The 13,710-nt window shown below is 46.2% G+C and overlaps 1 protein-coding gene across 3 annotated transcripts in view; it reads right to left on the bottom strand.

Moving 5' to 3' along the window:
- TRAPPC9 (trafficking protein particle complex subunit 9) overlaps positions 1–13,710 on the bottom strand; it is a 510,030-nt gene that overhangs the window by 349,461 nt on the left and 146,859 nt on the right. For all 3 annotated transcript variants that reach the window (XM_089898680.1, XM_089898678.1, XM_089898679.1), the window contains one exon: positions 13,155–13,307. In XM_089898680.1, the coding sequence (XP_089754806.1) occupies positions 13,155–13,307 (153 nt within the window). The remainder of the gene's footprint in view (positions 1–13,154; positions 13,308–13,710) is intronic.

Genomic DNA, 13,710 nt, shown 5'->3' with positions numbered 1-13,710 from the left:
CCTGAGCCAGACTCATCAAGAAAAAAAGGGAGAGGACACAAATCAATAAAATTAGAAATGAAAAAGGAGAAATCACAACTGACACTGTGGAAATACAAAAGATTTTAAGAGACTACTACAAAACAACTATATGCCAATATAATGGACAACCATGAAGAAATGGACAAATTTTTGGAAAGGTACAATTTTCCAAGACTGAACCAGGAAGAATTAGAAAACATAAACAGACCTATCACAAGCAATGAAATTGAAACCATAATTAAAAATCTTCCAATAAAGAGAAGTCCAGGACCAGAGGGCTTCACAGGTGAATTCTATCAAACATTTAGAGGAGAGCTAACACCTATCCTTCTTAAACTCTTCCAAAATATAGCAGAGGGAGGAACACTCCCAAATTCATTCTATGAGGCCACCATCACCCTGATACCAAAACCAGAAAAAGATACCACAAAAAAAGAAAGTTATAGACCAATATCACTCATGAACACAGATGCAAAAATCCCGAACAAAACAGTAGCAAACAGAACCCAAGAGCACATTAAAAGGATCATACACCATGATCAAGTGGGATTTATCCCAGGGATGCAAGGATTCTTCAATATACGCAAATCAATCAATGTGATACACCACATTAACAAATTAAGGAATAAAAACCATATGATCACCTCAATAGATGCAGAAAAATCTTTTGACAAAATTCAATACCTATTTATGATAAAAACTCTCCAGAAAATGGGCATAGAGGGCACCTACCTCAACATAATAAAGGCCATATACGACAAACCCACAGCAAACATCATACTCAATGGTGAAAAACTGAAAGCATTTCCACTAAGATCAGGAAGAAGACAAGGATGTCCACTCTCACCACTCTTATTCAACATAGTTTTGGAAGTCCCAGCCACAGCAATCAGAGAAGAGAAAGAAATAAAAGGAATACAAATTGGAGAAGAATAAGTAAAACTGTACTGTTTGCTGATAACATGATACTATACACAGAAAATCCTAAAGATGCCACCAGAAAACTACCAGAACTAATCAATGAATTTTGTAAGGCTGCAGAATACAAAATTAATGCACAAAAATCTCTGGCATTCCTATACACCAACAACGAAAAATCAGAGAGAGAAATTAAGGAAACACTCTCATTTACCATTGAAACAAAAAGAATAAAATACCTAGGAATAAACCTGCCTAAGGAGGCAAAAGACCTGTACTTAGAAAACTAAAACACTGATGAAAGAAATCAAAGATGACATAAAGAGATGGTGAAATATACCATGTTCTTGGATTGGAAGAATCAATATTGTGAAAATGACTATACTATCCAAAGCAATCTACAGATTCAGTGCAATCCCTATCAAACTACCAATGGTATTCTTCACAGAATTAGAACAAAAAATCTTACAATTTGTATGGAAACAAAGAAGACCCCAAATAGCGAAAGCAATCTTGAGAAAGAAAAACGGAGTTGGAGAAATCAGGCTCCCTGACTTCAACGGTACAGGATAGAATGCCCAGAGATAAACCCACACACATATGGGAACCTAATTTACGACAAAGGAGGCAAGAACATACAATGGAGAAAAGATAGCCTCTTCAATAAGTGGTGCTGGGAAAACTGGAAGCTACATGTAAAAGAATGAAATTAGAACACTTCCTAACACCATACACAAAAATAAACTCCAAATGGATTAAAGACTTAAATGTAAGAACAGACACTATAAAACTTTTAGACAAAAACATAGGAAAAACACTCTTTGACATAAACCACAGCAAGATCTTTTTTGACCCACCTCTTAGAGTAACAGAAATAAAAACAAAAATAAACAAATGGGATTTAATTAAACTTAAAAGCTTTTACACAGCAAAGGAAACCATAAACAAGACAAAAAGACAACCCTCAGAATGGGAGAAAATATTTGCAAATGAAACAACAAAGGATTAAGCTCTAAAACATACAAACAGCTCATGGAGCTCAGTATCAAAAAACAAACAAACAATCCAGTTAAAAAATGGGCAGAAGACCTAAATAGACATTTCACCAAGGAAGACATACAGACGGCCAAGAGGCACATGAAAAGATGCTCAACATCACTAATTATTAGAGAAATGCAAATCAAAACTACAATGCGGTATCACCTCACGCCAGTCAGAATGGGCATCATCAGAAAATCTACAAATGACAAATGCTGGAGAGGGTGTGGAGAAAAGGGAACCCTCTTGCACCGTTTGTGGGAATGTAAATTGATACAGCCACTGTGGAGAACAGTATGGAGGTTCCTTAAAAAACTAAAAATAGAACTACCATACGATCCAGCAATCCCACTACTGGGCATATACCCTGAGAAAACCATAATTCAAAAAGAGTCATGTACCACAATGTTCACTGCAGCTCTATTTACCATTGCCAGGACATGGAACCAACCTAAATGTCCATTGACAGATGAATGGATAAAGAAGATGTGGCACATATATACAGTGGAATATTACTCAGCCATAGAAAGAAACGAAATTGAGTTATTTGTAGTGAGGTGGATGGACCTAGAATGTGTCATACAGAGTGAAGTAAGTCAGAAAAACAAATACCGTTTGCTAACACATATATATGGAATCTAAAAAAAAAAAAAAAAAAAATGGTACTGATAAACCTAGTTGCAGGGCAGGAATAAAGAGGTAGACATAGAAAATGGACTTAAGAACATGGGTTGGGAGGGCGAGGCTGGGGCAAAGTGAGAGTAGCATCGACATATATACGCTACCGAGTGTAAAACAGTTGGCTGGCGGGAAGCAGCCGCACAGCACAGGGAGACCAGCTCGGTGCTTTGCAATGACCCAGAGCGGTGGGGGAGGGAGGGGGGGAGGGAGGCTCAAGAGGGAGGGCATATGGGGACATGTGTGTGCATATGGCTGATTCACTTTGGTGTCCAACAGAAACTGACACAGTATTGTGGAGCAGTTATACTCCAATAAAGATCTGTTAAATAAATAAAAATAAATTCACAAGCTGTACACGACTGTGCTCATGACTGCATGTAAGTTATCCTTCCACTGAAAAGGACTCAAAAAAGAAGACAAATATATGAAGAGGCAATATTCCTAGTTATGAATACTAAGTCTCATAAAAGCATCCATCTTCTCCCAAATTGACCCACAGGTTCAGTGCAGTCCCAGTCGATATTCTAACAGGCTACCGTGAGGAACATGACAAACCGCTTCTAAAATTTAAGACCAAAGGACAGAAAATATCCAAACAGCTCCTGAACAGTCATCTAAAGGGTGATGCAATATCCCAGCAGATTGCAAAGCTTCTCAGAGGAAACAGAAAATGAGCAGCCATTGTGTCCGCCTGAAGAAGGGCAGGAGACTCAGAGAGTACGTTGTTTAGGGAGAAAGACAGTCTATGTCAATGGTTCCCAAACTCCGATGCTTATAAGAATCATTTGGGACACTTTAGGACACCCTGACACCCAGGTCACACCCCATGCCTATGAAATCACAAGGTCTAGGGCGGAAGCCAGGCAGAGCTTTTAAAGATCCCCAGCTGATTCCAATGTGCAGCAGAGTTTGAATCTACCCGCCTACACTCAGAGGCAAGAGGCGTAAGAGGGCGTATGGCAAGTCAGAAATACAAGTCATTCAGTATTTCTGGAATACAAACCAAATGAGGGAGAAGAGACGGGTGGGCAAGCAGGCCACACAGGCGGGCCAGGGCAAGACCACACAAGCCAGACTTGAGGCTTTATCTGAGGGCAATGGAAAGCCCTTGGAAGGTGCACGGCAGAAGAAGGACATAGCAGATTCTGCTCTGGAGAAAGGACTGCAGGGAAAACACGGAAGACGGCGAAGAGGGCGCAAAATGAGCTGCTGGGAGACCGGTCAGAAGGCTCCCAGCATGGTGCAGATGAGAAATTATCCGGGCTTTAAGCCGAGCAGTGATGGTGGATGTGTAGAGACTTAGAAAACAAAATTGATGAGACTTGGTGCAATCACGAGCATGAGCTCGAAGTATACCAGCCTGCGGTGATCCACAGAAATCACCCCTTTCTCTTTGCAGCGGGAAAACCTTCTTAAACCGCCTCAACTGAACACCTACCTAATCTGCTTCCCAGTGAGTCACCACCAGCTTGACTGGAAAGGCAGTGATGCGAGCAGTGAGACCAATGATCCAGAAGACCTCAGCCCTGGTCGCCTGCAGTAGGATCACCTGTTGCTGATGAACGACAAGCACCTGGATTTTCATTCGCTCCTGGTGGAATGGCAGGTTATTTTCCAACCTGAATTTAAATCAGAGCTGAGTCAACCATCCCACCTGCAGACTGACAGGGACCACGGGATCAGCGCCCCTCCACAGGTTATTAGATGGCCGGGCAAGAACTCAGCTTTCTGTCTCACTCAGATATGCTCCCGAGAGCCCCAGGAAGCAGAAACAGCCTGACCTTTCCCTCAGCTGAGCCATCGTGCTGTGAAATTACGGTTTGTGAGTCAGAAGGCTGGTGGGTGATGCAGGCTAAATATAACGATGGGCAGGCTGTCAGGTGCATCATTAACCTTTTCCTTCAGAACAAAAGCAGGTAACCCACTGAACACAAAAGCAGTGTGTAGTCTGACAAATGGCCGACGCAGTCCAAAAATGACTGGAGGTCTGATTTAAAATAAAGGATGTGGGCTTCTGATTACCGCTTAGAAATGCTGAGATTTGAGAAAAGCACTGCTTCCATCCTTAAGAAAAAAGCTGGATAAACTGGAAATTAACTTTTCCTGAACTGATCAGAGAAGTGAAGTCACAGGGGAAACTAACCTGAAATCTGTGGACAGGCACCTACAGGGAGAAGCAGGACCCCAGCACATGTGCCTATGTGGGTCATGAAAGCCAGGCAAAAGGTTCAGCTAGACGCTGTTAATGAACTGCTAAACGTCTGGCATGGGCTATGAGAGCAGGAAGTCTCCCTGGGGGCTGCTGTCCGCGCCATGCAGGCTTCTCCCCCAGGAAAAGGATCCTGAGGGCTCCTCTTGGGGCCGGTTGGGAGGGGACCAGAGCCACTGCCCCACACCAGCCCCTCCCCTCTCCCTATGGGGTCCAAGCCTTCATCTGCAGGGGAAGAGCACAGACTGCAGCACGAGGACAGGGATGAAAGCCCCCCACGGCTGGGGGAGGGGAACGGCAGCCACCAAGCAAACCTCCCCCCAGCTTCACCTGCCGCTTTTTCCCCAAAACCTAGAGCCTTCGGAGCACACGGTCGGATCCGCGGACCAGGAGTACAGAGGAGAGGTCTGGCCAGGGGGTGGGGTGCGGGAGACAGTCACTGACTCCATGTGGAAGATAAGAAAGTTGTGAGAGAGCGAACTTAGAAGGAAAGAAGATGAGGATCTCGGCTGGAGCCCTGAGCAATTCCACTCTGTAGTGGTCAAGAGGGAAAGGAGGAAGCAGCAAATGGAACTGACCAAGAGCTGCCATGAGGAAGAAGGAAAAGCAAGATGAGGAGGGAGGAGCCGCCTCCAGGCTGGGAGCTGGAATTAAAAAACAAAGATGGGGACCTCCCTGGCGGTCCAGTGGTTAAGACTCCGCACTTCCAGTGCAGGGGGTGTGGGTTCAATCCCCGGCTGGGGAACTAAAATCCCACATGCCACACAGCGCAGCCAAAAAAAAAAAAAAGACAAAGATGTCCCTGGCCCTGCCCTCAGGATGGGGTTGCTATAGTGAGAAAGACCAAAAATGCAGACAGTTTCAGCAGCTAGGAGCTGGTACAGCCGAGGGGAACCACAGAGCTAGGGGTACAGAGCCCAAACTCGGAGGTCACCGTCCAGCCACCTCTCAGGGTTAGAGATAGAACCTCAGCACCTCCATCACATGCCCAAACGCGGGGGCCACTCAGTACAGCTTCGTCTCCTTCCAGCCTCCATACTCTGTAGCCTCAGAAAAAAAACCCAGGTTTCAAGAAAATCTTCTTTAAAATCACATATGTTTATGAAAGCCTCAGGCATCTAGGAATTATAAAGAAAAAGAGAAATCTTCTGACATTAAGATTCCAACCACCTTTGTCTTTGGTTTCTGGGTAATTCAGGATGAGTCACTGTTCCTTAAAAAGTAAGACGGAGTTTCCCAAAAATTAGTATTTCCTTTTGAGGAGAGCGGCAGACCAGGGCAAAGACACTCAGTGATGCCCTGGTTTCAGGCAGTCATCGGGGAGAGAGACAAGGTAGGAAAGGGAACACAGAAGATTCCACAGCGACGACTCTCAAATAAAACCAATCCCAGGCCACAATGATAAGCCGAAGCATCTCTTATCAAATTATGAAGAAGCAAAACATAACGAAATGCCAGTTGTAAACATGGCTTTTTTTTAACCCAAATCTCCAACTCTGGACAAAGAAACTGAAATGATTCAAACTTCCCACAGGCAAAGTTTGTCTTTAGCTTAACAAACGAGACATTTCAGGCAAGAAGCATTTCCGTGGGGAGCAGAACAAATTCCAATAGCTCACCAAATGCTGGACCAGCTCCTAAATCCTGTGCTACAAACACCGGAGGCCTCCAGCGACGGCGCCGGGAAGGGTGGGAAGGACGCCCTCCAGGTAGAGACTCAGCGCCGGTCTTCTGAATCCCTTCCTCTCCTGCCCACCTGGCTCTCTCCTGCTTAAGACCTGCGTGCCTCACCCTTGAACCCTCACACCTGTCACCTATCGCACCAGGTGAATCTCGGGCTACCCCTCCAATCTGCCCACCCACCTTCTCCCAACATTCTCCATCACATCAACCTTTTTTCAAAAAACTTTCAGGGACTCTCCAGTATCTTCCAGTGAAGTCTGAGTTACTCCCCTGGAGTTTCGGGCCTTCCACAGCTGCCTGAACCTACCATTCCAACCAGGATGCCCTCCTTCTCCTGAATACCCAACCCCACCGCCTCCATCCCTGCCCACTGCGTCCAGCTCACGCCGCAGCCAGGCGCTGTTCGAGGACCCCTGGCTGTCCCCACCCAGACGGCTCTCCCCTCCCTGAACTCAGGGTCAGGACCACTCAATCTGGCTTCACAACATTCCTTTCATCCCCTCAACTCCATAAATATTTACTGGGATCTTCTCTGAGCCAGGCCCTGTGCTGGGTATTGGGAGTAGAGAGACGTGAAGTGAAACTGTGACAGCATTCAGAGGTGTCGAGGGGACACACGGGCCATGAGCGAGCACGAGGGAGGGGCCGTGAGGAAGTGATAAAGAGAGGAAGTGATAAGGTGGGGGTCAGCAGGCCACGAAGGATGGACAGACACTGCCCGCGGAGAGAAACAGCGTCGCAGGCCCAAAACGCTGTTTCAGAATGGCTGTGAGAGGTGGCAGCGTCCCACAGCTAGAAACCATCCCCACCATCCATCTCCAGGGCTTCATCCCTTTTATTCTCTTGTCATTTACTCGTTGGAGAAACCACGTTGTTTGCAGAGTTAACCGTAGTCTGAAATGGAGTAGCTTCACAGGTTTTTCTGTCGGCAGGATTCCTGTGAACTGGTAGTGAGAGCTGGAGTGTTGATCAGCCTCAGGTGTGATTCGGGGGCAACACTAACTCATGGGAGGTGTGTGTTCTCCCATCAGGAAGAACATAATGCCTGCCTGTCTCTTATTTTGCTGTGTAGATGCTCATGGTCTCAACCCATAATCTATCAGGAGCTGCAAAGTGGAGAGTTTCTAATGCTATCGTCCCTTCTCAAGTGTTAGCGGGCATACTTCTATAAAGAGAAACTGCCCTCATCAACTCTTAGGTTGTCCAACCGTACGTCTGTATGGAAGGCAGAATACTCATTACCTATCATTTTTAAAATAATGAATAGGTTCCCCATCACTCGCCAAAGGTTGGCAATTCTTTCTAACGGCACTAAGCACCCAAGACTGAACGCAGGTATCGCCCCTGCTGGTGCTCAGACTGCCAGCTGCAGCCTCTTCACGTTGGGTCCTCCTAACGCAGCTTTAGTAAATCCACTCTGACAGCTTCCCTGCTGTAGGTTTCACAGGATGTTCCCAGATCACCTCACTACAGACAGTTCCTGCTCCAGAGCTGCAAGCGGCCACTTCTCCAAGAAGCCCTGGTTTCTTTCAACACCATGATGTGGGCGCTAGGAATGCTCACTGCTGCTGGGCTGCTGGGTTTCCAGGCCTTGGAGTAGATAGATAGACAGATCTTTAAATATCCCATAATTTCTTACTGATATCTTTTATTTAAATGCCAAACTACAAGGTTTTTACTTCATCTCTATCATCTTACATCAGTTATCTCTTCCAAATGAGAACCCTCGTTCAGGACCAGATTCAGATGCTAGAATTAGATTATCACAGAATTGGTCATTTCCTTAATCCCACATTCACGCGCAGTTTCGGCATACCAACGCTCTCTCTGCCACAACAATCACTGAAAACAGTTTAAAATCGCCTTTGCAGAGAGTGGCAGAATAAGAGTTTTCTGCCATCTTCTCCCCAAAGAACGCCAATTTGGACCATCACCCACACACGAGAGGGCCTCGGTGGGGGTCCAGGGGTCCAACAGAGAAGGCCCAGCACACAAAACTCTGAGACTGCACGCACTGAAGAGGGTCGGGGACACCGCCTGACTCTACCCACGTCACCCTCCCCGAAGGTGGCAGCTCAGTGCCCAGAGAGACGGAATCAGCCCGGGGCTCCTCCCGGGGGGGCGGTGCACGTGGGAGCGAGGACCATACTTCCTCAGCTGTGCGGGACGAGTACTGAGACACCCGATTCTCTCTTGCCCCAGCCAGGATCCTGAGGTCCCAAAAATGTCTTCAGGGTCTTTTTTTAATCCGGAATACGATTAAGGATTGCACGTAGCACTTGATTGTTAGATCTCTTCCATGTCCTCTAATCCAGAATAGTCCTCCCACCTGTCTTTACAAAATGGAATCATCTACCTTATAGAGCTGTCGGGAAGGTTAAATAGAAATAATGCAAATAAAGTCGCTGGTCCAGACCTGATATGCAGCATCTGACAATGCTCAACAAATATTAATTCTCTTCCATCTGTCTACAGCCCACACTGGATCCAGTGTCCTGCTTTGCATGACAGCTACATTTATTTCTGTAAGTTTTTTAAATGGCATCTGGTTTCAGTAACCACAGTTAATGTGAGTCCCTGCCTAAAAAGCCAATCGGGTCCACAGGGGTCCCCGGCTGGAGGTTCTGAAACTGTCAGACCAAGTGCCACCCGTGGGGCATCTCCCAGTTGCAAGAGGCCACAAATGAGCCTCTGCCACTGAGTGTACAGCTGTCTCCAAGTAAGGGCTAAACCACAGGCTCCAGGTCGCTCAGACTGAACTACACGGAGCAATGCATTCATTATCCACCGACCAGACTCTGCAGAAGTCCTTTGTGGGCCTTGGCGTCCAACTTTTTCTTTCCTCTACAGAGCTTGCCTGGGTGTGGACATTAAGATTCTGTGTCTCAAACTCTACGATTTGCTATGTAAATGACCAGCCGGAGTGTCTATTAACCATTATCAATAGAGAGGGCATCTCACTTAGAATACTGTACTTGCCAGACCACTATATACATTAATGCAAATTTATGTAAAAGTGTATTACTTTAACACACTATAAAAAAGTATATTCTGGGACTTCCCTGGCAGTCCAGTGGTTAGGACTTCGCCTTCCAATGCAGGCGGGTTCGATCCCTGGACCCCTGGTCGGGGAGCTAGGATTTCACATGCCTCAGGGCCAAAGAGCCGAAACATAGAACAAAAGCAATATTGTAACAAATTGAGTAAAGACTTTAAAAAATGGTCCACATCTAAAACAAACAATCTAAAATAAAAAGTATATTCCAATTCTGTTCTACTATAAATGCCATAAACTATGATACCATATTACAAAAATAAAAACACATATATCAGTACAAAAATAAATAAAGAGGGCATCTAATTTTTATTTATTTATTTATTTAATTTTTGACTGCATTGGGTCTTCGTTGCTGCACGCAGGCTTTCTCTAGTTGCAGTGAGCGGGGGCTACTTTTCATTGCGGTGCGTGGGCTTCTCATTGCGGTGGCTCCTCCTGTTGTGGAGCATGGGGTCTAGGTGCACAGACTTCCGTAGTTGCGGCTCACAGGCTCTAGAGCGCAGGCTCAGTAGCTGTGGCGCACGGGCTTAGTTGCTCTGCGGCATGTGGGATCTTCCTGAACCAGGGCTCGTATCCGTGTTCCCTGCATTGGCAGGCAGATTCTTAACCACTGCACCACCAGGGAAGCCCAAGAGGGCATCTAATTAATTATAACCATGCTCTATTGCACACCTGTACTATATCTAACTGACAGGAACCTAGGCCAGCCTTACATTTACAAACCACTTGGTAAACCTACTTCTAGCTCTCTTTGGTTTTATTTTAAAAGAGAGAAGAAGGTATTTTCAGACTATAAATCCCAAGTTGCAATTTTACTTTCAGCACAGAGGGCAGAGACAATCCTTCAGAGCTCTGTAACTAAAGGCAGAAACATAACAAAATATGTCCACATTGCACACATAAACTCAAGGAGCCACCAAAATAAAAGCAGCTTCAGCCTCCACCTGGAGGCCTTCCATTTGCTCTCTCTCAGGAGTAGCCTGCCCCAAATGTCAGCAGCACAAGTAACGATCAGCTTTCCCTCACGTCTCACATCCAGATGGTCTCAGCTAGGCATCCACTTGCCCAGACAGACCCCCGGGATAACAACTCATCAAGCATTCCCTGGACAGGTGTCAGGCACCACTGATTCTGCTAAACTCCCTTCCTGGGAAAAAGAAAAGTCAGAAACTCTGTCTGTAACCCTCTGTCTACTTATAGAAAGATGCAGTCCAGTGGTACAAAGCCATTTAGAGACAGAAAAGAATATCCATTTCATCTGATACTTTTTGAGTTCTGGTATAATGTTAAATCCACGTGATATTTTCCATTTCTAGTGTGTCCAACAGTAAACTTATTTTCCTACCTGCATTAATAATATAAATGTTATTTAAACACTCCAGAGAGTACAGGAGAAGAAATTTCATGGAGCGTGCTATGGACTTAGAGTAGGTGTCCCCCCAGAATCCCTGTGTTGAAGCCCTAACCCCAATGTGACAGCACTAGGAGGCGGGGCCTTTGGGAGGTCATTAGGGTCAGACGAGGTCAGGAGGGAGGAGCCGCCACATCGACGGGGGAGGGGAAGAGGAGCTCATCCACTCCCCTCCCTCCAGGTATGCCGTCTAGGTAATGTGAATACAGGACCTCCTGAGTAAGACAGATGAGGTCCTTCTCCCTGTGAAACTTCTAAGGTAAAGGACAGATGCAGCAGGACAGGAAAAACCAAACAAGACGCTTCCAGGGAACAGGAGCTGTCCATAATGTGGGGGGACCCGACAAGAATGACAGTGGGCGGGGCATGCTGACCCAGCCGACGCGGTCCGGGTAGCCTCTCCACCGGGGAGACAACTGAAATGAGATCTGAATAATCAGGTCTGCGTCCACACGTATGTCCATCTAGTCGCTGTAGGTGAATCCACTGCATCACTGGCCAGAGATCTCCGGGCCTCGGCACCTGCTGCTCCTTGAAAGGCCTGTGGAGCACAGGCTTTTTTCTTCTTCTAGGATACTCCCCAGTTCAGGCCCAAGTCACACCCCAGCTCTGGGAGGCCCTCCCTGCAGGACCCTACTGACAAAGTGAGCTGCATCTCAGTTACACCCCTGAGTCTCAGGGTGTTCCAATCACATATTTATTTTTCTGGCTGACCCTCTGGGCAACAACAGGCCACAGAGTAGTTACGAGGACAGACTCTGGAGTCAGGCTGCCTGGCTTCACAACCCAGCTTTGCCACTTCCTAGCTGTGTGACCTTGGAAAAACTGTACAACCTCTCTATGCCTTACTGTCCCTATTTGTAAAACGGAGCTATTAATAGCACCTATTTCATAGGGCTGCTGTGAGGGTTCAGCGAGTTGATCTATGCACACCTCTTAAATGTTAGCTGCTGTTATTACTACTGCCCAGGGGACAGACCTTGACTCACTCATCTCTGTTTTCCAAGAGCCCGGTCAAGTGCTTGTTTCTAATAAGAGGTGATTAAATGTCTTGTAATGTCATAAATCTGTGATGGGGGTGGGGGGGGGTATAACTAACACTTGTTGACCCCTTACCATGTTCCAGGTGAAGGGCAAATCCTCACAACAACTGTAGAAATGGGTATTACTGTCATCTTATCAGATTAAGGCACAAAGAAGTCAAAGTCACATAGTTGCTAAGTTCTAGTAACAGAATCCGTTGACCATCTCCAATAACGCCCTTTGACTGAATGTGGCCCCCCAAATTCATATGGTGAAGCCCTAACCTCCACTGTGACTATAATTGAAGACAGGGCCCGTGAGGAGGTAACAAAAGTTAAATGAGGCCACAGGGTGGGGCCTTAGTCTGATAAAACTGGCGTCCTTCTAAGAAGGGGAAGAGACACCAGGCTCGCTCTGCCGCGTGAGGACACAGTGAGAAGGCAGCTGTGTGCAAGCCAGGAAAGGGCCCTCACCAGAACCTGGCCATGCTGGCACCTTGATCTCAGACTTCGAGCCTCCACAACTATGAGAAAAGAAGTTTGTAATTGTAGCCATACTGTCTGTGGTATTCTCTTGTGGCAGCCTGAGCTAACTAACACACCCCACGATGACTCCCAATAAAAGTATGAATGCATGCTGTATCATCAGACATAATTAATCTATGGAATCTTACCCCTAATCAGCTAGTCCTAATATTATAACAAAAATAAATTCTCATTTTTCTCCACAGTCTACTTCCTTATAGAAATCATTAGACTTTGAAGGAGAACTTCATAATCACAGCTAATTAGATGTCTAAGGGATCACAGCAGTTATGCTTGAAGAAAAATGCAGTAATTCCTACATTCCACTAATTTAGGATGACCTCCTGGCAAATGAGCACAAAATAGTAGAGTGTGAATTAAGAAATCGTTCAACTGAAAAGTACTTTTATTACTTTCTCTGTGCACAGTAACTCACTCATTAAGTACGTGCCCAGGAGAAGTCTCAAGCCGCTAGAGCTAATGAACAACAAGCACGTTACCGAGAGAGCAGCGGGGCTCGAGGCATGGTGATCGCTACCATGTGACTGGGGACCGCGATGTGCTGATCAAAACTGGGGAGGAACTTACCGTCACTGAGGTCTTGGAGGAGATTCTCTTGGCAAGAGAAATCCAGCTTCACTTTGATGCTGACGGTGAAAGTGGCCACCTTTCCAGGTTGCAAGGGAAACTGGGCAAGGGTTTCTTCTAGTTTCCAGCTCAGGAAGTCACCATATAATTTTTCTACAATGACAGTAATAAAGGTGATAATGAGGATGCAGCTGAGGCAGCAGGAGGCTTAGCTATCCCGGTAGAAAATTCGGATGCACCTTCAAAAGCAAAGAAAGATGCAAACCATTTAAAATGTGATGGATCTGGGCTTCTCTGGTGGCGCAGTGATTGAGAGTCCGCCTGCCGGTGCAGGGGACACGGGTTCGTGCCCCGGTCCGGGAGGATCCTACATGCCACGGAGTGGCTGGGCCCGTGAGCCATGGCCGCTGAGCCTGCGCGTCCGGAGCCTGTGCTCCGCAACAGGAGAGGCCACAACAGTAAGAGGCCCGCATACCGCAAAAAAAAAAAAAAAAGAAAAGAAAAAAAGTGATGGATCAAAGTACCAGAGAATTCCAGAATCACAGCTGTTCCAAGG

This window comes from Delphinapterus leucas, chromosome 17 (assembly GCF_059928025.1).
Source record: "Delphinapterus leucas isolate spDelLeu-1000000601 "Yukka" chromosome 17, BTC_Dleu_Yukka2, whole genome shotgun sequence".
NCBI classification, from domain to species: domain Eukaryota; kingdom Metazoa; phylum Chordata; class Mammalia; order Artiodactyla; family Monodontidae; genus Delphinapterus; species Delphinapterus leucas.
Note: the sequence above shows the minus strand (reverse complement) of the source record. Positions and strands in the feature narration are given on the sequence as shown.